This window comes from Myotis lucifugus, unplaced genomic scaffold, assembly GCF_000147115.1.
Source record: "Myotis lucifugus unplaced genomic scaffold, Myoluc2.0 scaffold_114, whole genome shotgun sequence".
Lineage (NCBI taxonomy): Eukaryota > Metazoa > Chordata > Mammalia > Chiroptera > Vespertilionidae > Myotis > Myotis lucifugus.
Window position 1 is genome coordinate 1,063,988 of NW_005871162.1, and position 26,206 is coordinate 1,090,193.

Sequence of the window (26,206 nt, forward strand, 5' to 3'; positions counted from 1 at the left end):
CCCCTCACCCAGACTGGCCAGGCTCCCCAGTGGGGACCCCCACCCTGAAGGGGGTGTGACCAGCTGCAAACAGCCATCATCCCCTCACTCAGACTGGCCAGGCACCCCAGTGGGGACCCCCACCCTTAATGGGGTGTGACCAGCTTCAAACAGCCATCATCCTCTCATCCAGGCTGGCCAGGCACCCCAGTGGGGACCCCCACCCTGATCCAGGACACCCTTCAGGGCAAACCAGCCGGCCCCCACCTGTGCACCAGGCCTCTATCCTATATAGTAAAAGGGTAATATGCCTCCCAGCACCGGGATCAGCGGAGCCGCTAGGCCTCCCGAATCTAGGATCAGCGTGACAGTGGGCAGCGACCAAACCCCCTGATCGCTCTGCGGCTGTGTGTGTGACAGGGTGCGGCGCCCCAACCCCCTGATCGGCCCTGCTCTGTTCGTGACAGGGGAAGGTGCCCCAACTCCCTGATCAGCCGTGCTCTGTGCCTGATAGGGGGTAGCTCCCCAACCCCCTGATCGCCCTGCAGCTCTGTGTGTGACACGGTGCGGCGCCCCAACGCCCCCCCACGGGCCCTGCTCTGTGTGTGACGGGGTAGAGCCATAACCTCCCCATCAGCCCTGCCCTGAGTGTGACAGTGGCGGTGCCCCAACTCCCCTATCGGCCCTACTCTGTGAGTGACAGGGGGGAGCTCCCCAACCCCCTGATGGGCCCTGCTCTGTGCGTGACAGGGGGAGCTCCTCAACCCCCTGATGGGCCCTGCTCTGTGACAGGGGGGAGCTCCCCAACCCCCTGATGGGCCCTGCTCTGTGCGTGACAGGGGGCACCCCAACCCCCTGATCGGCCCTGCCTTGAGTGTGACAGGGGATGGTACCCCAACCCCCCAATCGGCCCTACCCTGAGCGTGACTAGGGGTGGCATCGCAACCTCCTGATCCGCCCTGCTCTGTGCATGACAAGAGGCGGTGCCCCAACTCCCCAATCGGCCCTGCTCTGAGCCCGACCAGGGGCTGCACCTAGGGACTGGGCCTGCCTTCTGCCACCCGAGAGCAGGCCTAAGCCAGCAGGTCGTTATCTCCCGAGGGGTCCCAGACTGCGAGAGGGCACAGGCCGGGCTGAGGGCCCCCCCCTCGAGTGCACAAATTTTTGTGCACCGGGCCTCTAGTCTAGGCATAAAACAGAATAAAATGTTGCTATTTGCAACAACATGGATAGACCTTGAGGGCATTATGCTAAATGAAATAATCAGTCAGTGAAACACAAATACTATGATCTCACTTATATGTCGAACTCAAAATAACAACCAAAAAATCAAGCTCATAGATAAAGATTATAGATCGGTGGTTGCCAAAGACGTGGGCAAAATGGGTCAAAAGGTACAAACTTCCAGCTATAAAATAAGTCAAGAGGATGTAATGTACACAGCATGGTAACTATAGTTAATAATACTGTATGGCATATTTGAAAGTTGCTAAGAGAGTAAATCTTGTAAGTTTTCATAAGAAAAAAATTTTTTTTCTTAACTATGTATGGTGATAAATGTCACCTAGACTTATTGCAATGATACTTATTTTGCAGTATACACAAATATCGAATCATTATGCTGTATACCTGCAACTAATATGCTATATGCTAATTACAATACAATAAAAAAACTGGTTTAAGCTATTTTGAGTGTGATTTTTCTACTTTTAATAAACATATTATCTAGCAAACATAAAGTGAGCTTAGTAAATCTCCTTCTTGCCCTTTATTTTTTCATAGTGTTTAGAAATATAGTGCTAGGTCATTAAAATTGTCCAGACATCCCAGAGCTAGAAGCAGATGTCAACTTATCATTAGTGTAAAATAAGATAAGATTACAATATAATCTATTCTCAGAATTCAGATATTCAATTTAATAATAATTTTTCCTCTACTTTCTTTATTGGTATTGAAATGATTGAATTACTTTATATCTGATTTCCTCTGAATTGGGAGTGGTCTACTAGAAGCAATAATATATAATTTGCCATATTCAATATTTAAAGTAATTTTTTTGCATGCAGCAATACTTTATTTTTATTATATATTTTTCCCAATTAGTTTACATTCAGTATTATTCTGTAATAGTTTTACAGTTACCACAAAGTGGTGGGAAAATCATGTATTTTACTGAGTGGTTCCCCAGCTTTGAAAACAATCATTGTTGCAGGAAAACAAAACTAAAATATTTATACAGGCATATCTTATTTTACTGCCCTTCACTTTATTTTTTTAATTTTTTTTCTTTATTAAGGTATTGCATATGTGTCCTTATCCCTCCCATTTTTCCCCCAGCCCCCCACTCATACCCTCATCCCCCTGGTGTCTGTGTCCATTGGTTAGGCTTATACTAGTATGCATGCATTCAAGTCCTTTGGTTGATCTCTCCAAGTAATTTTAATATTTCAAGTCATAAAATAGTCTGTCATTCATCCATCTTGTCTCTTCTCAATCTGCATTAAATAACGTTTTTGATTTTTAATGAAAATTTTATAGCCCATAACTTTTGGCTAGTAACTGAGGAAGAGTATCAACAGGGAAAGCGAAGCATTAGTTCAAAACTTTCCTGAGGTAGATAACATACTCATTTAACATTATTAGTAATTAAAACAGACCATATTAGGCATGATTCTGGGTGGTAAATGCTAATAAAGTATTGCTAAGCAATACTGTATTGCACACTTGAAAATTTCTAAGAGGATAGATATTTTGTTAAGTATCCTTAATACATAATACTATATGTAATTACTTTAAACAATAAAGAATTTTTTTAAAGGGTCCTTAATACAAAGTAATAACAATAATAATAATAATAATGAAAGAGGGTGGGAAGATTAGGAGTTGATGGAAATATTTATGGCACACACTGTAGTAATGATTTCATGAATGTATAATTGTCTCCAAACTCATCAAGCTGCATATATTAAATATGGATAGTTTTTTGAATGTCAATTATACCTCAACAAAGTGTTTTTAAAAATACCTAATATAGAAATATTACATAAGACAATTTTTGTATTTACTCATAAATTCTAATTATTTTTAATACTTTTGATTTCTACCTTTTTGAGATTTACTGAATTTCTTCTGAGGTTATGATTTGTAATGCTATGTGATTTGTTCAATATAAAAAGTTACTTTAATTGCCTTTATCTGAGAAATGTGACCTCACCCTATTTAGTGAGTTAGACACAGAGACTACTTTCATTTTGAACAAAATAAATTCTGTATGGATTTTGCTGGTCAGCTGATAAGAGATAAGAATGTTTTGTTCAGTTTTATATATTGACTCTATTTTAATTTTGGTATTACTTGTTCTTTAATTAAAAATAAAAAAGAAACCCATGTGTTTAATAAGATAAACACCAGAATACTCATATCTGGCAGTTTAAGAAATGAAATATGTACCATCCAACTGAAGCCTCCCAGTATTGGTGCATTTAGAAATTGCAGCAATATCAAACTGCTGCAAAAGTCTTCCATGAGTAACCTAATAAACAATCATGGCAATAATTTTGCTTAACTAATGACAATTAGGAAAGCAGAACTGACTCCATTCTAGTGGAAAACTAAATCCAATCCTATATAATAAAAGGGTAACATGCAAATTGACCGAACGGCGGAACAACCGGTCGCTAATGATGCACACTGACCACCAGGGGGCAGACGCTCAATGCAGGAGATTCCCCCAGCCCGCAGGCCCTGATTGCCCAATTGGGGCCTGCTGGCCAACCTCTCGGTCCCTCCACCTGGTCTGCAGGCTCCGATCGCATGATGGGGAACAGGGAACTGGGGGTGGGTGTTGGCAGACGCAGGCAGCACCAGGCCAAGGCCCCTGCCCCACCAGTCTCCCCCCACACAGAGGGCGACTGGCGCTGGGGTATGGGGCTGGCGAGTGGGCGGGAACGGCCAACCTCTCGGTCCCTCCTCCCAGCCAGCAGGCTCTGATTGCCCAACGGTAAACGGGGAACCGGGGATGGGTGGCGGCGGGGGTGGTGGTGGTGCCAGAGCCGGCTGCTGGCAGGTGGGGAAGATGGCCCTGATCGCAGGCCAGGCCTAGGGACCATACCTGTGCATGAATTTTGTGCGCCAGGCCTCTAGTAAGGACATACTATGATACACTTTATGGCCTAAAATGCTATTAATAGGTTAATTATTTTATATTTACATAGTTAAAATGGAGAACATTAAAATTCAATATCAAAATGGGAAGTCTATAAATGATTTAAAAAGTTACCTAAGTCAGAAAGTAGATTCTAAAGTATTTTAAGTACAAAACCTTTGTACAGATTTATGTAACAAGTAGTCAACATTATTTACATTTACACTCACAAATAAATAACTGTTTAAGAAAATGTGAGTAATGTCAGCACATAAAAATGAACAAATCATCTCAGAAGCCAAAGATCAAATGGAACATATTTTTATCAATACTTCAGTAAGTGTAAGAAGTGGGAAGTAACCCAGAGCAATTTTCTCCTAATACCAAGCATTACTATTGTCTTAGTAAACTCATATTTTAAAATTTAGTCAATAAGCATAAACCTGGGAGGTAAACTTCTAAATAAATCAATTAAAGCTAATTTAATAAAGTCAATTTCTTTGTTGTTTTTTTTATCCCAATAGCACTGGATGTTTTAATAATTGGCTTGGAGTAGGAGATACTGAACTACAAGTTGTATAAAATTAACTTTAGAGATAGGATAAAAAAAAGAAAAACCTTTTCTGCTTTATGCCCAAAGGAGTGAAATTCAACCCAAAGCAAGTGGGACAACAAGCAATTTTAGTTTTAAAAGCTTCACTTTTGAGGCCTGTGTCATCAAGCAGCAAGAAGGCACAGCCAATACATGTGATACTCTAAAACTTTCAAAGGTTTCTACTAGAGAGCCACTTGAAGTTGGTATTTGGGGTTGAAGATGATAGAGCCCAATGTGCAGTAATGTGCCATGATACCACCTAGTGACAGGATACAACTGACCTGTATTACTGTAGCATCATTTTTACTTCATGGCAAGAAATTAAAAAAAAATATTTTGATATTACATCAGGTACACTAAGAAGACAAATGAAAAATTCACATGAATCTTAAAGATGAAACAGGCTTCAAAGATATTTCAGGCTTATTGTGGTGGCTGCTGCTTTAGACTATACCAATGGACTCTTGGGTACCTGTCAAGTACATCAATTTTAAAGAATATTTGATGAACAAGTTCAAGAGGCACAGATAACTAAATTACAGCCTGGTATGCGTATTCAGAGGCACTATAAGGAGAGGAAAATTAAGACCTGATAGGAGTCCTTTGGTACGTAAGGGAGCTATGCCTGAAGAAATTATATCAGCATGACTGCTACTGATAAGAAAACATGCTTTAAAAAAATCAAGGCACAAATGATTAAAGAAATTTTTCTCCACAGTGAACCAAATTTATGTTTTTGGAATGCAGATGCAACATCAAAAAAAGTAGAATATTTTGAAAAATATTTTATACAATGTAACTTGCATGACAGAGACTTGAAAATTAAAATACACTGTGATCAACATACTCTGAAAGTATCTTCCAGTGTTAGCATTGTATAAGTTTAATGCAATACCTGAAGTGGTGGCATGGGGTATACTATAGTGGTTTTTCCATCTGTACTGCACAATGAGGAGCTTTAAAGAATACTGCTCATAGGCATTCAGGTTGTTTTCAGTTTGGAGCTATTGTGAATAAAGCTGGTGAGAAGATTAATAATGTTGGTTTAAGTATTAAAAGAACTTATAATATGTGCCTAACATATGCTACCTCTTTCCCGCCATAACATTAAAGTTACAGTGCAGTAACCGTTGTATATACTACACAGAATGGACATTTAAAATCAGGTTCACATTTTAAATAAAAGACATGCCATGTATACCTTCCATCGTTATACATGTTAACTTCATGCACAATAAATTTATATCACATACACAATCACAAACATTAACACCAAATGGATAACAAAATTTGATCTCTTTTATAATCACATTTTAGCATCTGCTCTATATTTTTTAACACATCAAGAAGAGATTAATCTAGGCAATCACAATAAGTAAACCAGTAATTGCCACCCTATCAATCCCACAAGACAAAGCATGTAAAACATATGTAATATTAAAAGATATATTTAATAGGGATTACAAAGTCGATTATTATTAATTTGCCCATATAGATAAATTCATCAAATTTGAGCACATAATATTTACCCTATTTTTTAAATTAGCAACAGCTTTTTTCCCTATCATTATTTTTACATTCACATCAAGAATGCTTGGGTATAGACTTAGAAAAGAGTAATAATTTGCATGAATGTGTTAAATGACTGCTGTGTACCTGCCCCATGTAGGAGATAATAGTAATAAATCAGACCTGAAAAAATGTTTCACAAAAATTAGTATAATAGCAATTGATATTATTCCAAAATGCATTCAATAAGTCACTTCATTGCTGATACTTTGCTTTTCTAATACTTAAAAGCAAAAAAAAAATAGTAATGAATCAAAGTTACTAATCAGATTCATTCAATAAACACAAATATACATGGGCAATGAATCTTTTAAATAAAGTATTCTTTTGTACCAAGATTTTGTGTATTTACCTATATACCATAAAGCTATAAATTCACACAAAGTAAAAAGATGAACGAAATTTTCACATTTTTCTTCTTACCTCCCATTCTCTGGCTGCTTCTTCATTAGATGAATCCTCGTTTGTTTCAGATTCTTCAATCTTTTTTACAACTATGAATCCAGGTTCTCTGGTATATTCACCAGTATCTTCTGCATATATTTCTGGACTCCACTGAATGAAGAAGGCATATAAGTGGTCTGACCTGTTAGAACAAGTGACTATTAATAATAGATCTAGTGTAGGCTAAAGTTACAAAATTATATTTGTTACATATCTTGACAAAACTTGAGAACTTAAAATATACATAGAATATACTATGCTTTATTTTAAAAAGATAACAAAGCCCACCACCAGTAAGACATTAACTTAAACATTTTTATTTTACTATGTTCTATCAAGTTGTTCTGAGAAAACTACATTAAAATTTTCCTTGGCATGCTTTTAACTAGCTCAGGTGCTGTCCATGGTAATATTTTTTCTCTTTAAAGTAACTAGTAATGGGAAGGGAAACTGAACCCACAATTTTGACATCATTTGTACAATGATCTGATTATCTAAAATACAAGTACACAATTTAAAAATTGCATATTTTAAAACTTGGATATTATACAGAATTTTTCCAAGTTAACAAAAATTTAATATGTTTAACTTTTAAATATCAGGGACACACACTGTATTATGGGTTCAGAAACTGATGATCTAATCTTTCAAGTCTCTTTTTCCCCTTTTTAATTCTGTTTACTATAGTAAAGCCTGTTGTTACAAAAGATAATAAAAACTCTGATAAACATATTTGAGAGTCAAATACACATGACATTTCAAATATTTTCTTGGCTTTAATTAGCATGAAAATTGATTATAAAACTCTTAACTATCATATACCAATCAATAACAATGGTTCTGGAAATTGTATCCAATTAATTTTTTTCTTAAGTGTCATTTCTTATATGGTACCTAACATATCAAAGGGTGTTTAGTTCCATCTTTCAGATAATCTGTTTGTACCAAAACAGCAATTTTCATAAATTACATGTATATAATAAAGTTCAAAATCATAATAATACCAATTCTTAATGAGCATTAGCCAAAGTGCAAGGACAATGATAAAATGGAAAATCCCATGTAAAAATTAAAACCAACAGTAATGACAAAAACTAAATCCTTATGTTAGTTTTAATTAAAGATGTACCATTTAGGAATGCCTTATTTTATTGTGCTTCACAAATATTTCACTTATTTTACAAATTAAAGGTTTGTGTTCACCTTGCATTGAGCAAATCTATTGGCATCATTTTTCCAACATCATCTCCTCACTTCATATTTGTGTCACATTTTGGTAATTCTTGCAATATTTCAAGTTTTTTCATTATCATTATATTTTTTATGGTGATTTGTGATCAGTCATCTTTGATGTTACTACTGTAATTGTTTGGGGGTGCCACGAACCACACCCATGGCACATTTAATTATAATTAATTGCATTAAACATTAAAGTAATGTGTGCATTATGACTATTCCACAGACCAGCCATTTCCTCATCTCCCTCTCTCTTTGGGCCTCTCTATTCCCTGAGACACAACAATATTGAAATTAGGCCAATTAATAACCCTACAATGGCCTCTCGTGTGCAAGTGAAAGGAAGAGTTGCATGTCTTTCACATTAAATCAAAAGCTGAGAATGATGAAGCTTAGAGAGGAAAGCATGTCAAAAGTGAGTCTCTTGTGCCAAAGACTTAGCCAAACTGTGAATACAAAGGAAAAGTTCTTGAAGGAATTTAGAAGTGCTACTGAAAGAATAGATAATAAGAAAGTGAAACACCCTCATTAATGATATGGATAAAACTTTAATGTTCTCGTCTAATCCAGAGGAAGGCCCTTTACTGTCTTCATTTCAGTGAAGGCTGAGAGAGGTAAGAGAGCTGCAAAAGAAAATGTGAAGCTAGCAGAGGTTGGTTCATGAGGTTTAAGGAAAGACGCTGTCTCCTTAACATAAAAGCGCAAGGTGAGACCTGATCCAAGTGGCAGAGTAAGTAGCACTCACTCACTTGGACCATATCAAAACCACAACCTAAGTTACTGACCAATCAACCTGGAAAACCATCTGAAGACCAGCTGAACAGAAGTCTTATAACTAAGGACATAAAGCAGCAGCATCTACCTTGAGACTGGTAGGAGGGGCAGAGAAATGAAAAGGGCAGTTGATAATAGAGGGATATCTCAGCTGCAAAGGTACCTTCTGATGAGTGAGGGGTCTCAACCTCAGGGCAGGCTCCCCAGTGCTGGGAAAGGAGCCCACATAACACCTGGCTGTGAATATCTGCAAGGACTCTGCCTGCCTGGGTGGGAAGGACGGATGCTGGAAACGCAGGCATCCTCTGAAAGGGACAACCCACAAAAATCTTGCTCTTAATCTGGGCTCCAGTGGAGGGATAGCAGTTCAGAGCATGCTGGCGTCATACAGGGAGAGACTGAGTTGTGGAGGGGAAGTATCTGCAGATGTGGTTGAAAGAGCAAGAGAACTAGAACCAGAAGCAGAGCCTGAAGATATGACTACACTGCAACACTCTCATGGTAAAACTCTAATGGATTAGGAGCTGCTTTGTGTGAATGACCTGGAATCTACTGCTGGTGAAGAGGCTGTGAAGATTGGTGGAATTACAACAACGGATTTAGACTGTCCCATAAACTTAGTTGACAAAGCAGTGGCAGGCTTTAAGAGGATGGGGTCCCACTTTGAAAGAAGGACTACTGTGGGTTAAATGCTATCAAACAGCATAATACACTACAGAGAAATTGTTTGTGAAACGAAGACTCCACTAATGTGACAAACTTCATCGTTGTCTTATTTTAAGTAGTTGCCAATCACTCCAACTTTCAGGAACCACCAGCCATCAACATCAAGGCAAGGCCCTCCACCAGCAAAAAATATTAAGACTCGCTGAAGGCTCTGATGGTTATTATTTTTTAGCAGTAAAGAATTTTTAAATTAAGGCATGCACATTTTTAAAATACCTAACACTACTGCACACTTAACAGACTACAGTAGTATGACATAACTTTTACATGCCCTGGGAAACCAAGAAATTTGTGTGACACGTTCTAATATTCTCTTTATTGTGGTATTCGCGTTATTGCAATGGTCTGGAACTAAACCTGAAATATCTCCAAGGTATGTCTATAGTTAAAATTTTCACTGTAGTTATCTTAATATGTCTGGCAAATCAGAATGCCTGGCTCTGTGCCTATCAGGTATTTGTGAATTATGCAAATCATGCCATATTTTAAAATTACTCTGATCACATTTTATTGAATGCACACATTGTATTTATTGTATACTTGGATGGGAGAGGAGGGAGAAGAATTTTATCATTAAAAGCATTAGATTTCAGAGCAACATATAAAGATTTTCCAGGAGGTACACAAACACTTAAGATAATTTTAAGGGAATCAAATTCTTTATCTTTTTCTTCTTAATGTTACTCATACTAATCTGCTTAAGAAGTGTGGTAATGATATCTTACACAGTCCCTGTCCTTTGCTTTCCCTAACGCACTTTTTCTACTTTATTAAAAAAAAAAAAGCATATCCTCACCTATCCAGAACTTTATAATGGTATATGCCCTTAAAAACTTCCAGACCTCCCACAGTTAGTATTAAGACAGGAAAAGATTTTAAGACTGCATTATACATCCTTTTGCATATCAGGTGGTTTCTAATTTACTGATTTCTATAAAACAGAAGTTTTCAATAAAGTTGCTCATTGATTATCATTAAACATAATTTTGATAAAAGATGATTAATTTTGGGAATATAAATAGAAACATGTTTAAAAAATTGAGTGACATTATTATAATAAAAAACTCTGCAAACTCATAGACTATTTTTGTGAACAAAGCTTTTCAGTACCTAAAAGAAAAAAATGAAGGGGAGTAGGTAGAACTGAGAAACTGAATCCTCTCTCATCCTTTCAATAAGCTACATTCATCAATGGATACATAAATTAACTGGGAGAAAGGCCCATCTATTTTATTAAGATATTTAGAATATTTTACTTTTTATGTGTAATAATTACTGAGTACCCTTGTTCAGCCCTATCTTTTCAAATATGTTTGCACAGGAAACAAAGCATAGCATAGCATAGTTTAGAAGATAGAAATAGTATCTTACTGTGGAGCAAAGGGCAGTAACCATGCTTAATGTACATTATAAAATACTTAGGCTCCCTAAACTTATGGTTCTTCTTCTGTAATATAACCCATGGCAAATGCATCTGCCACCTGGCCTTCTTCCCATCACATTGTGGGAACTGAAGCTCAAATAACTCATGCAAATGTTGGTACTATCTATTGCTATTATTGGGACTCTTGTGTTCTCTCCTAGTATGCATTACTATGGCATAACAACTTGTTAGCTTGCATGTAGTGTAAACCTTAGACTCTACTATTTTGACAACAGTCACAGAAAATTTTAAAATAAATCTAATATCAGAATGGACACACACACACACACACACACACACACACACACACACAAATGTGTGAGTGTATGTAATTTGTTGCAAAGAAATATACTCAGGAATAAAAATATAATGTACCTTATAAGATTCTATGAGGAGGTGTAATGGAAATACAAGTTCAAAGAGAAGAAGTAATTATGAAAATTCTGTTAAAGAAGAGCACGTTCAAGTAGTTTTTAAATGGATAATGGTAGAGGGGAAATTGTTATGGTGTTTAGATTCTACTAGATTTATTTTAAAAATCAATGTAACAGTTTTATTTTTAAATGTTGATATTGGCAGGCGATGTGGCTCAATGTTTTGAGTGCTGACTCATGAATTAGGAGATCCCGGTTCAATTCCTGGTTAGAGCACATGCCTGGGCCGATCCCCAGTCCAGGGTGTGCAGGAGGCAGCTGATTGATGATTCTTTCTCATCATTGATGTTTCTTTCTCTCTTTCTCTCTCTCTCTCTCTCCCCCTCCCTCCCACTTTCTCTCTCTGAAATCAATAAAAATATCTCTCTAAAAAAAAATGTCAATATTTATAATACAGTGATGACAGATATCCTTTACAATTGGTAAACTTACTAGAAAAAATTTTATTGGATAGGGAATACAAAAAATAGTTTGAAGATCACACCCCTTTAGAAACTAAAGGCATTCAGTAGTATTTGAGGAGGTTTTTAAAAAGGGATTATACATCATTACCTGCAATGAGGTAGGAGCCATACCAGTTAATATTTTGATGAACCTTCTTGCTCTAAGACATCTGAAGTAAATTTTCTTACTATTAAAGCTAGCTATACGTTCATATTTTTTGCATTAAACCACAAAAAAACAATAACATTTAAAATGGAGGATATTAAAGAGTACAAAATAGGAGCTAAATTATTTTGAATAGCCTTAATGTCAGGTTTTAATCATAAACTATATGTTTCAAGAGTACTTTGTCACTGGTTTTGATATTCAAAATCATTTTAATTCAAAGGAGCTCAATAATGTTTTAAGTTTTGGTGGTTGTTTGTCTTTTTACCTTTCTTGTGGCACAGCAAACCAATATTCATGTTTCTTATCTCTCTGTGCATACTGTTGCATTGTTGCACTTGCTTGGGATACAAATGTTTTCCTCATTGGTTTTCCAACTCTGAGACGTAAGAACTTATGTAACTGATGCCTTCTCTTTTCTTTTAAAAATGAAGAACCTAAAGTTGAGACACAAACAGTTTTATTCAATTCTTACACACCATGCTTAAATGATTTAGATTAAATAATGTATCTCTCCAAACTTCTGACAAATAATTAGAGAATAATACTTGAATTCATCGACACTTATTTAAGTTAATTCTCTTAATTTGTATTATTTTCCATCAAAAGTACAATTACAACAAGACTAATGAACCAACAGCCACATTATAAGCTGAAATTATGTCTAAGGGTATTAGGAAAAAAATGTGACAGCTTCAGGAACTTTTATTAAATTTTTGTTTGTAACAACTATACTAAAGTAATTGAATATACAATTACAATATTTTGTACATTCCCTATCAGCCTTCTAGAAAAACAACTAGATAAGTTTGTTTGGTTGCTAAAGACAAAAATTTAATTTAAAAGTTTCTAAAGCTTTTACATACCTATTAGGTGTGATAAAAACAACCAACAAATGCTAGATTCAGCCATCGGTTTGGACAGTTTATTAAGCCTGAATTGTCATTAACTCTCCCTACTAGAGATTCTGACATAAGGTACATTAGGGGTCTGACAATGAGGTTGAACTTAGGAATCTGGACATTATTAGCTTAGAAAAGCATCACAGTATGGAGGAAATACTTGCTTATACTCAGGAAATCTGAGTACTAGTCATGGCTTTTTTCTGTGTAACATTGTGGAAGGCACAAAATCTGAGGGCAAGCATTCACAAATATCATTAAAAATGAACTTTTACCATTTTTTGCACAGTTACAATCCAGTTTTATATCTATTAAAGTTTTATTATATTACTAGAGGCCCGGTGCACGGATTTGTGCACTGGTGGGGTCCCTTGGCCTGGCCTGCACACTCTAGCAATCCGGGACCCCTCGGGGGATGTCAGAGAGCTGGTTTCGGTCTGATCCCCGCTGGCCAGGCTGAGGGACCCCACCGGTGCACGAATCCGTGCACCGGGCCTCTAGTATGCATATAAGATCTTTGGTTAATCTCTTCCCGCCCTCCCCTTCCCCCTCTGAGATTCATCAGTCTTGTTCCATGTTTCCATGCCTGTGCGTTGAGCGTCTGCCCCCTGGTGGTCATTGCGCATCATAGCTACCGGCCAGTCGGCCGGTCATTTAGGCTTTTATATATATAGATTGAAGTCATTAAAAGGTCAGAAACTTTGAATATTTCCCTATTATAGAAACCTAAGTTACTTAAAATTAATTACTTAATTTGTTACCCCCCCTCCCCAAAAGGGAAGAAACCAAATGGTAACAATCAGGATACCTATCTGAATATACCTACCAACTTTTCTCCTTTCAGTATTTTGTCATAATAGAGGCTCTCCCTATAAAACCCTACACCCCAACAAACCCACTATAATGAAAGTAGTCTACCACATATTGGTTTAAACAGAATCCATTATTTTACCCTTTTCAAAGATTCTAATATAAGGCAACAATCAGAAAAAAATATATCAATAAAGATATTCATGCCAGCATTTTTTACAGCCTGATCAAAGATAAAAAAATATCTTAACAATATGAATTGCTAATAACAATGGAATGTCTTAACAATATGGAAATGGTTAAATTAGAAGGTCATTAAAAACCATGTTTTCAAAGAACGATAATGACATGGGAAAACATTCATGACATAAAATGGTGAGTGAAAAAAGGAAAATACAACACTACATACAGTATAATCCTAATTTTATATAAAAAATACATATGTATAGATACATACAAATAATATCAAAGTTGTATATATATATATGTATGAATATATACATACACACCAAAGATCAAAACTAAATATACCAAATGTTAATAATGATTAAGGTGATTAATTCTAGGTAATTTTTATAAGTTTGGTAAAAACTTCCTATATATTTTTGTTAAATCACATTTAACGAACATTCACTAGTTCTGAATAAAGGAAAAATATTACAAAAGAAGAAATAGTCACTCTTTTATAGAATTTACTTTGAGTAAATGGGTTTCTTAACATCTACTTAATATAATCCTTAGGTCTTCAGGGTATATAAGAAAACAGAAGGAAAATTCAGTATTTTAAAAACTAAGCTAAACTGTTGTGCATTGCTTGTGGAAATGTAAAATGGTACAGCTACTGTGGAAAACAGTTTGGCAGTTCCTCAAAAATTAAACATAGAATTACCATAGAATCCAGCAAGTCCACTTTTGGGTATATACCCCCCAAAAATTGAAAGGAGGAACTTAAACAGATATTTGTATTCCAATGTTTACCAGCAGCACTATTCACAAAAGCCAAAAGGCTAAAACAACCCAAATGTTCATTAATGAATGAACAGATAAAGAAAACATGTTATGTATTAATGTAATATTATACAATTTTAAAAGGAAGGAAATTCTGACACATACTATAACATAGATGAAACTTGAAGGCATTATGTAAGGGAAATTAACCACACACAAAAGGACAAATATATGATTCCACTTGTATCAGGTACCTAGAGTAGAGACAAAAAAATAGAATGGTGGTTGTCAAGGGTTGGGAAGAGTGGAATATAGGAGTTTTTGTTTAATGGGTACAGTTTCAGTCTGGGAAAATGAAAAAGCTTTGGAAATGGATGGTGGTGATAGTTCTATAATAATGTGAATGTACTTACTGCTATTGAATTTTACACTTAGAAATGGTTAAAATGGTAAATTTCAGTTTATGCATATTTAAACAATAAAAAATTTGAATTAAAATGACAGAAAAGCTTATATATAAATTTGATTGGCCTGGAATCAATATTCCAATAGACTATAAAAAATGTTACCTAAGATACCTGAGCTGCACTCCATTAACCTATTAAGCAGAAGCACTGTATATCAGAAATGACTATTTCTGTAATTTTCATAAGTAAAAAGCTCTCTAAAACAAAACTGAAAATGGTGTTTTAATTTACCTTTAGTGCTGCTTTGTAAAAGAAAACATTTACTCAGACAATGATAGAACTTCTGGATAGTTGAGGAATTTAAAAATTAGATTTTTGTCTGATCGTAGTTTTTTAAAAAGATGGGATTACAACTTTGTCAATTACAAATTGCAATTAGGATATTATATATGCAATGAAAAAAATTATTTTAATGAGATAACACACCAAGAACTAAAAGAAAAAAAAGTTGAGATATCAAAGGTATTACAGAGCTTGTGTACATTTTTAAGAAATACATTGTTTAAAAATAGAACATGATGAGTTCGGAATGTTTAAACACGGTAGAAAAGATGCTCATTTTATGTATAAGCCACTGTGGGGTAAGAAAAGTCCAAGAGATTAGAAACCAAATAATATTATACTTGTCCCCAGAGAAACATCAGCCCCACTAGATTATTCTTTAGAGTAGCCTAAGAAATAGCAGCTTTGAGTCACCAAGGAAAGAGGGAAACAATATGCAAATAATATGAACTTTATATATTCTTTTAACACTTACCTTCTATGTCAACAGTTGCTATTTTATGCTTAATTTCCTTTTGTGACACCTGTTGAATATTGTCCCTTTGCTGTTTAGTTTCTTGCATAGTATGCTTTTTCCAGAGTTTCCGGAGCTCTTCTACCTCTGTCTCTGAGTCCTGTGTTTGTTCCTTCCCTTGTTTTCCTTTGACAGTTTGCTTTAGTTTGAATTCTGTTGCTTCCCCACAAGGCATACTTTCTTTTTCATCCTCTTCTTGGTGCAGTGAATTCTCATTAAGAAAATCCTGGTCTGCATTACCTTTAATATTTATGCTTCCTTCTTTAGGGTCTAATATTTCTTGAACATTATCTGTTGCCTGATCTCCTTCCTTAGTGGCCATTTTGAGATTATTTAAATCAGTTTTAAGAGAAAGAGCCCCAACTTCATTTGGAGAATGTCCAGAATCAGATTTTAACTGATCAAGAGTAGTAGTAGATTCTGATATGACTGTTGAACATTCTATTCCACTCTGATTGACAGTCTGCACAGACTCTGATGATGCACTGGATGATTCACCTTGTCGCAGCTCATCTGAAGAGACAAGCTCTTCCCGTACTAGAGAGAGTTCTGATTCTGTGAACACGTCTTCAAAAAGGGACTCCTCGGTGCTCCTGGGAGCAGTGCTGGCACTATGATTAACCACATCACGGATTCTTGAGTCTATTTCATCAGCATCACTTCTCGTCATTTTCTTTAAGTGGCAGAAGTCCCTTCCTGATAACTGATCTATCTCTCTGTCAGTAAAAAAAATTATAAGTTATTAGACTTTTTAAATTGTAGTCTTTCATTGTCCACAAACTTACCACTAAATTAATATTCCAAAAAAAGCCTTTTACAAAAGGATGTAGTATACATCTCTTAACAGCATATCAAAAATTTTGATTTATTCATATAGACCAGTGGTTCTCAACCTGTAGGTTGCGGACCCCTTTGGCGGTCGAACGACCCTTTCACAGGGGTCGCCTAAGACCATCAGAAAACACATATATAATTACATATTGCTTTTGTGATTAATCACTATGCTTTAATTATGTTCAATTTGTAACAATGAAATTGGGGGTCACCACAACATGAGGAACTGTATTAAAGGGTCGCGGCATTAGGAAGGTTGAGAACCACTGATATAGACCAAAGTGATAGTAAAGCTTTTGCATCAATTGCTTAAGATATGGAAAACATCAGTGCAACATTTCCTGAATTAATCTACCTGAAGAGAAGATGATAATACAAGTTTTGGGTGAAGCTATAATTCTAAATTAAAATTTATTCATTGATAGAATATGAAAAATAAGCTTAGGTAAAATTTTGATTAAAATTTAAATGTCTTAAAGTAATACATTGATTGATATTACACACACGTACACACATGCAGTGCTTATTTTACATTTAAGTAGATTAAACTAAAATATAGAGCTCAAAAGCAAAGCTCAAAGCCAACCTGAGTAGAACTGAGGCAAAAGTACTCACTGGAATTCTTCAGGCTACCAGCAACAACTCAATAACAATTCTAAGGGAACTTGTTTAACTAAAGGGGTTAGATATTAGATAGCTAAATGGTTTATAATTACATCTAGATTTTCATGTTTAATGGCATTGTATACGTAAGCAGTAATGTTCAAAAGTTAGATAGTCTACGTTCTGGAAAGAGGCAGTGCAAACATTTAAAGCATGAAATATAAGTCAGCAAATAAAAATGACAGTTAAAAATAGTTTGTGAGAAATGGAAACCACATGATTTCTTAGTGGAAAAACTATTCACATTTATGAAAGCTTGAAAATAAAAAAGACTGAAAAATAATTCAACACAAAAATAATTGGCTATCTCTGGATGATGAAGCTGAGTTAACTCCTTTCCTCTTATTCTACTTTTTGGTATTTTTCAAATTTTCTAAAATGAGTATGCATGACTTTTATAACAAGAATAGAAAAATTTTATTTTTATTAAAAGTATTAATTAGTTGAAGTTCAGTTCATAGCTCTGCCTCTTGTATTTAACTCACCTTAAAAAACACAAGCATTTAACTTGTGCTATAAAATACATAACAGTGTCATCTACTGGTGATTCATTCAAACTGCTCACAGGGAGGGGCAAAAGTAGGTTTGTAGTTTTGAGTACTCGAAACAAGTTAGTTTTTGTATAATTATTGTATTATTTCCCATTTGAACAACTATAAACCTACTTTTGCCCCACACTGTATATAGGGTCTTGGAAGTTGGCAAAGTTTTGGGAAACTGTACATGTACATTTAATAAAAGGTAATAAACAAACCAAACAGGATATATATTTATATAAGTGCTGTAATCTTCAGAGTTAAAATGCCAAATACTAAATATTTATTAATGCCAATGTGCTTTTACTGCTCAATATAGTTGCAGAACAATACCTTTAAAATCAACTTCCCAAGCAATTTAAGACAAAAGAAAATCAATAAAACTTATCTCATTTTTGCCATGACACTACTCTGAAAAAACCACTTCATTTATATGATTTGTTACAAAGAGTTTTTAATCAACTAATAAGGGAGAATTAAATGATATTTCTTTTTGAAGAAATAAAAAAATGTTTAGATCAAATGCATGGTTTTTCCACGTGACATTATGAATGATAAAACAGTGATATGCAAGAGGAGCCCTAAGGTATCCTTATAGGATAGTTATGAATCATTCAACATAAGAGAATCCCAAAATATCATAATACAAACGGAGAAGCAGGACAGCAGGAAGTTAAGCTTAGCAATGACTGACAATATACACACACATATATAATCTTGTTTCCTTTTAAATCTAATCCTTCACTCCTTCACTTTTGCCTTATCCCTCCACCTACTCCAATGGTTATTTGCTGAACCTGACTTTGAATGATCTATAAGAATAACTGACACTAGAGAATATCCTAGGAGTTTTCTGCATCTATAAAGAGGAGTTTACCATGACAAAATATCTATTGAGTGGAAGGTGTAATTAATTTTTTAATAAGAAACTTTATTCTCCACAGGTATCATAACAAACTCATACAGGTTGTCTCAGAAACAGAAATAATTTGTTCTTCTCCTCTGTAAGTAGTTCTTTCTCACAAGGTTAATATTAAAACAGCATTCTTCATTCCTGTGGGCTAATACTGGGATATATATCTCAGTATCAGTTAAAGTGAGGCCAGATTTTAAACTGTTGACAATCAGTATGGAGAAATGGGGGAGTTCTTTTCTATTACATATCAATTTTTTTCCTTTCTACTTCTTTCTTTCTTTTATATACCTACCTTTTGCCTTCTTTTTATTTCTTATTTCTCCCTTTTCTCTAGTCATTCCTTTGATCAAGTACATTATGTACAAAGATTATGCTGACTTGTAGTCTCACACCTATGTTAACCGAATCACAATCAGATAACCACACATTCCATGGTTAACTCTTTTAATTGTGCAACTGTGGATCTTCTCCCCTATATTTTACACTTTTCTGAGAACGGATATAAACATATAAATAAATGACTAAAAAAACAAGCTGCTCTGGTTGTAGCAATGTCAGGTCTTTGCTCATGTGGCCTCCCCAAATCCCACCCCCGAATTTACTGACAGAGAGAAAAATTGGAAAGCTACCCTTCATTACTTATTACGTTAAACTACTCATATAGGTAATTCAAAATTCTGAATGGTATGTCTGAATAAAAAAAAATAGCTGGTAGCCCTAACCGGTTTGGATCAGTGGATATAGCGTCAGCCTGCGGACTGAAGGGTCCCAGGTTCGATTCCAGTAAAGGGCATGTACCTTGGTTGCGAGCACATCCCCAGTAAGGGGTGTGCAGGAGGCAGCTGTTTCTCTCTCACCGATGTTTCTAACTCTCTATCCCTGGCCCTTCCTCTCTGTTAAAAAACCAATAAAATATATATTTTTTAAAAGCTGGTATACACTGTATTAAATGAGTACTATAGGTTATTTTTAAGTATCCGGTTCTCCGACCAAATATAAAAATATAAACCTAAAACACTCTTAACTATTTTAAGTGCACTGAGAAGAAACCTTCCAACATTACATATATTTTTTGTTTAATTATTAAGAAAATAAAAAGCAGCTAAAATAAAACTAATAAAAATACTTAAGAGTATTAGACAAGGGTCAATCAATTATCTAAATGCAATAAAATTGCAAAGGAGTATAAAAAAACACTCTTACATGGGTAAGGATTCCTTTATTTTGCTATCCAAAATTTCTTTGTACATTGCAGCTGACATCACCTCTTCCATTGGACACATGATCCCATATTCCTCACAGCCATTCTCTTGAACCAAGGGGTCAGATTTATGTGGATCAAACATTATATTATTTGGTGTAACTAGCAGCACACCACTGACTGTGCCCTAAGATAAAAAGAAAATAATGTTTAATCTTTAAAGTTTAAATTTTCAAAAAGTATGCTAGCTATTTTTACTAATTTTCTCCTGATATTAGGCCATCTATTATACGGAAAAGCAGTACATTCAAGCACTAAGGCATTCTCATGGAAATGTTAATAAAACACAAATTTTCCCAGTAAGTGCTCCTCTTTAGCAGAGGCAAACTACAAAGAATATTATATTCATCCTCAAACAAGCAAGTCAGGTATAACATTTGCCGCCTCAGTAAAATACTGAGCTCTATCAGCAAGATAACCGCAGTAATGGAAGAAGGGATTGTAAATTCCTGTAAGGCATGAGCCATGCTTTACGTTAATTTGTGTACTGCTTCTTGTGTTGTTCCCTCACTAGAGGTACCAAACATAGTTTTATGTACACAATGCAGGTTTCATAAATACTGTTGACAATTCAATCCATTATAAAGAAAAAAACAGCATAATCTCTTTAAAATATATTTTTAAAAAAATCGATTTCGCTTGACTCTGCTGCTAGGCATGTGACCTTGGGCAAGCAAAGCCTCTGGGCCTCAGTTTTTTAATCTCTAAAATTAGGTAATTTAGATGACCTCCAAGGTAACCAGTAATCATTTTAAATTTAATCATGAAAGCTATGAATTTTAAAATATATTCATGTAAATAGTGATGCTAATATGAAGAGACCAACCCTCTTATTTTACAAGGAGCAAACTAAAGTCCATAAGAAGCTGATCCCACTAATATTAGCTAATGTACTGTATGTTCTATATGTATCATGCTTTATATACATTATTGTTCATTTGGTCATCACACTGAGCTCTGAGATGAGTATAGATGAGGAAACTACAGTTGAGAGTCCTAAATAAATCATGACTACAGCTACCTAATAAGCGGTAGAACCAAGATTCAAAATCCGGGCAGTCTGTGCTTATACTATAATCCTTCCACATTTATGTAGCAAACTATATAATAACTCTAATTCAAGTGCTAAATACTTTGATCCCATTTTTAAAATTGCCATTCCACTATATTCTGTAAGTATAAAAATGAAGAGCTAGACAGAATTATAAAAATAAAAAATAGTTACTTCAAAGTTGTTTTGTGTTTTTTCTAAAGCTTTTAAGGAAAAGAAAAACTTAAATCCTGAGGAGGATCAAGATGGCAGAATAGGGTAAATGTGGTATTTGCCTCTTCCCACAACCACATCAAAATTACAACTAAACCACAGAAGAACCATCATTCAGAATTGCCTGAAATCCAGCTGAATGGAAGCCCTACAACTAGATAATTGAAAAAGAAGCCACATTGAGACTGGTAGGAGGGGCAGAGGCGAGGAACCAGTTAGCCTAATACCCACAGTGGTCTGTTTTTAATTGGGAGGGATATTTTGGCTGCAGAGGTCTCTGAAAGGAGCAAGGGGGTCCCAGTCCCACACTAGAGTCCCCAGCCCAGGGTTCCAGTGCCAGAAAGAGAAGTCCCCATAACTTAGGGCTGTAAAAACCAGCAGGGATCGTGGCTGAGTGACACAGACACTGCAGGAGTCCCAGGCAGTTGCTATTAAAGGGCCCAAGCACAGACTCACTTCCTCTGAGCTCCAGCACTAGGGCAGCAGCTTGAAAGTATCCAGGGACATATGGGGAAGAACTAAATTATCTGATATCAGGGCAAGAACTGGGAGGCAGCTTTCTCCCAGACAAAAGTGTTGGCAGAGGTCATTGTTCCTTGGCTGAGACCTCCCCCACCACAAGGCCTACAGGCAGGAGCCACATCTATGTCTCCATTGACCTGGCCCACACTGTTCACCACACCCTGGTGATTCCATGAGACCCTGCTCCACCCATTTTGTAGCCCCTCCCAAGCTGTTTGCAGTGGCTTTTCCATATGAATGGCCTGTCCTTGCTCAGGCTTCAGACTTTCCTAAAATTTCTCAAACAAGCAGCAGCTGACCTCAGTGTGCACATACTTCTCAATAAGTGGCCCCAGACCTGGCACTAGCAACAGCCTGCCAAGGTTCCCAACTTGACCTCTCTTGGACACCTGCAAGCCCCACATAAGTAGCAGCCATCTGAAGATCTCTCTGTAGCTCTTGCTGGGTGGCCCCAGGTAGGGCAGAGGCAGTAGCTGACTTCGCACCTCCCAGGAGCCAGTGCACCAGGTGGTCAGCTTCAGACCATGCCAGATTACACATCTACCACATCCATGAGCAACACTCTTAAGGGGTGGACTCAGTGAGCGTCAAAGCCCAACTGAAGCAAGTCTTGCTCCATAGGAGCATCTCCTGCACAGCAGCTCTTCTGCTGTGGTTGTAACTGGTCCTCACAGCCAACTGGCGTAGGAGTCAATCCCTCCCAGTATTGCCAACAGCAATCGAGGCTCAACTAAAACAGGACAGTGCACACAGCCCACACAGGGGCACACTTCGAGTGTCCAGCTCAGATGACTAGGGAGGCTGAGCCACTGGGCCCTACACAAGGCCACTTTACCAATTCCAGGAGACATAGCATCACTACCTAATACAGAGAAACAAACACAGGGAAGCAGCCAAAATGAGGAGACAAAGAAACGTGTCACAAATGAAAGGACAGAAGAAACCTCCAGAAAAAGAAGTTAATAAAATAGAAACAAAGGAAACAATCAGATACAGAGTTCAAAACCAGGGGTGAGGAACCTTTTTCTAGCAAGGCCATTGAGATATTTATAACCATTTGTGGGCCATACAAAATTATCAACTTAACAATTATCCTGCTATTTTTGGTCAAACATTTAATTAACTCACCCATAATGCCTTGGCAGGGCCAGACCAAATAATTTCGCATGTCTTCCCCACCTCTGTTCAAAACAATAGTTATAAGGATAATCCAGGAACTTAGTGAAAACATCAATGACATAAAAAACGGCCAGTCAGAATGAAGGATACACTAACTGAAATGAAGAGTAATTTAAAGGGGATTAACAGTAGAGTAGATTATGCCAAGAATCAAATCAGTGATTTGAAATATGAGGCAGCAAAGAACACCTAATCAGAACAGAAAAAATAAAAAAATAACAATCCAAAAATATGAAGATAGTGTAAGGAGCCTCTGGGACAACTTCAAGTGTACCAATATTTGCATCATGGGTGTGCCAGAAGAAGAAGAAAGGGAGCAAGAAATTGAAAACCTATTTGAAAAAAAAAATTGACAGAAAATTTCCCCTACCTGGTGAAAGAAATAGACTTACAAGTCCAGGAAGCACAGAGAGTCTCAAACAAGATGAATCCAAAGAGGCCTACATCAAAACACATCATAATTTAAAATGAAAAAGGTTAAAATCAAAGACAGAATCTTAAAAGCAGCAAGAGAAAAGCAGTTAGTTACCTACAAGGGAGTACTCATCCAACCATCAGCTGATTTCTCAACAGAAACTTTTTAGACCAGAAGGGAGAGGCAAGAAATATTCAGAGATGAAAAGCAAGGACCTATGACCAAGATTACTCTACCCAACAAAGCTATCATTTAGAATTGAAGGACAGATAAAGTGCTTCCCAGACAAAGAAAAGCTAAAGGAGTTCATCACCACCAAACCAGTATTACATGAAATGTTGAAGGGTCTTCCCTAAGCAGAAGAAAAATTTAAAAAAATAAAATAAAAAGTATGAACAATAAATGGAAATAAATACAAACCTACCAACAATTGACTCTAAAAGTCAAAATAAATGAACAAGGAATCTAATGAACAAAATAAACTGATGAATAAAATAGAACCAGAGGCATGAAAACATGGAACAGACTGATGAATCTCATAGCACAGGGGCATAGGGGGACAGGAAGAGATTAACCAAAGAACTTATTTGCATATATGCATTACCCATTATCCCTGGACAAAGACAATAGGATGGTGAAGGGCTGGGGTGGAGTGGCATCTGGGTGAAGGGGAGCCTTCTGAGAGGGAGGAAGGAAGGACATCTATAATACTCTCAACAATAAAGATTAAAACAATAACAACAACACTTCAATCCTGTTTAATTTGGTATCACACTCTCCTTCCAATCCCATACTCAGCTCTGTGAATTTACCTGGCTTAATTTGAAGAACATAAAACTACCATTTTGGTGGGGGAAAGGGAATCAGTCCAAAAGTATGAATAGCATTTCTTTTAGTTTAGACAGACCATGGGCCACCTAAACAAGTAATTTCATATAAAGCATAGCCTACTCATCTTTTGATTAATATTTTAAATAGATTCACACACATCAATTTGTATTCCTGGATTACACCAACTCAAGCCAATGAGAGATGGTAAAGTATACTGTAGGAACATTTACATTGCCAGGGATGATCTAAGAAATAGATAATTAAGAGTAGAGAATATATAATGTAAAAATACCTTAATACATATCCCATATATTCAAGAATATAGAAGAAAGATTGTGCAAGTGAAGTAGGAACCATGAAGATATGAGAACCAGTTTGAACTTAATAGAGATGAAAAATACACTAGATAGAATAGCAGATTAGACAAGGGAGAAAAGTATTAGTGAACATAAAGATATAGCAATTGAAATTGTCCAAAACAAAGAAGAACAGAGTACTAGTGAGCTATGAGACACAACATCAAGCAGGCCAAACATGCATAATTGAAGTTCCCAAAGAAGAGAACGTGAGAGAAAAAAATATTTGAAGAAATATGGCCAAAAAGTTTACAAATTTGATGAAAACTATAAACCCACAGATCCAAGAAGCTAAATGATCCTCAAGCAAGAAAGAAAATGAAAAATACACCAAGGCACATTGTAAAAAATTGCTCAAAAAGTAATAAACAAGCCATGTTGAATACAACCAAAAGAAAAAACTGTATTTTGTACAGAACACCAAATATAAAAATAACAGAAGACTTCTTTCTCTCAGAAACAATGCAGGCCAGAAAACAGTGGAGTTCTGAAAGAAACATCTTCAAAATTCTGAGAAAAAATAAAAACCTGTCAACCTAAAATTCTATGCCCAATGAAAAGATCTTTCAAATACAAAGAAATTGCCAAAGATATAGGATAGCAAATATGCTTATGAAAATATGCTCAATATCATAAGTCGTTAGGAAAATGCAAGTTAAAACCATGAGTTACCACTAAAGACCAATTAGCATGGCTAACAATTCTAAAACACTGACAACAATGAATGCTAGTGAAGATGTGGAGCAACAGCAGCTCTTATTGATTGTTGGTACAAATACAAAATGATACAACCACTTTGGACGACATTTTGGGAGTTTCTTACTTAGCTAAAAATAATCTTAACATGTGATCTAGATCTAGCAATAGCACTGCTTACTACCCGAATGAGGTAAAAGCTTACGTCTACACAAAGAACCTGCATGTGAATGTTTCTAGCAGCTGTTTCACAAGTACCCAAATTTAGAAACAAACAAGATGTCCTTCAGTCAGTGAAAACAGAATATCCACACAGTGAATTATTTTTCAGCAATTTTTTTTAAAAAAGCTATCTAATCACAAAAGAAAGGCAGGACTCTTAAATGCATATTGCTAAGTGAAAGAAGACAACTTGAAATCATACAATTATACTGTATGATTCTAACTATATGACACTCTGAAAAGGGCAAAACTATGAAGACAGTAAAATGATCAGCAGTTTCCAGGGAAGAATGAACAGGCAGAGCAAAGAGAATTTTTAGGGCAATGAAACTATTCTCTACTTGAGGCCCGGTGCACGACATTCATGCACTGGGAGTGGGGGGGGGGTGGGGGAGAGTCCCTCAGCCCAGCCTGCACCCTCTCACAGTGTGGGACCCCTTGGGGGATGTCGCAGCAGTGGGAAGGCTCCCACCACTGCTACTGCACTCGCCAGCTGTGAGCCTTGCTTCTGGCTGAGCGAGCTCCCCCTGTGGGAGCGCACTGACCACCGGGGGCAACTCCTACGTTGAGCGTCTGCCCCATGGTTGTCAGTGAGCATCATAGCGACCGGTCATTCCACCGTCGGTCAATTTGCATATTAACCTTTTATTATATA

General features: G+C 36.3%; 1 protein-coding gene across 3 annotated transcripts in view; it reads right to left on the reverse strand.

Annotated features, from left to right (window-relative positions):
• OXR1 (oxidation resistance 1) overlaps positions 1 to 26,206 on the reverse strand; it is a 265,270-nt gene that overhangs the window by 24,704 nt on the left and 214,360 nt on the right. For all 3 annotated transcript variants that reach the window (XM_023757782.1, XM_023757781.1, XM_023757780.1), the window contains exons 8-11: positions 20,009 to 20,193; positions 15,818 to 16,572; positions 12,202 to 12,370; positions 6,711 to 6,873 (exon numbers count right to left, since the gene is read on the reverse strand). In XM_023757782.1, the coding sequence (XP_023613550.1) occupies positions 6,711 to 6,873; positions 12,202 to 12,370; positions 15,818 to 16,572; positions 20,009 to 20,193 (1,272 nt within the window). The remainder of the gene's footprint in view (positions 1 to 6,710; positions 6,874 to 12,201; positions 12,371 to 15,817; positions 16,573 to 20,008; positions 20,194 to 26,206) is intronic.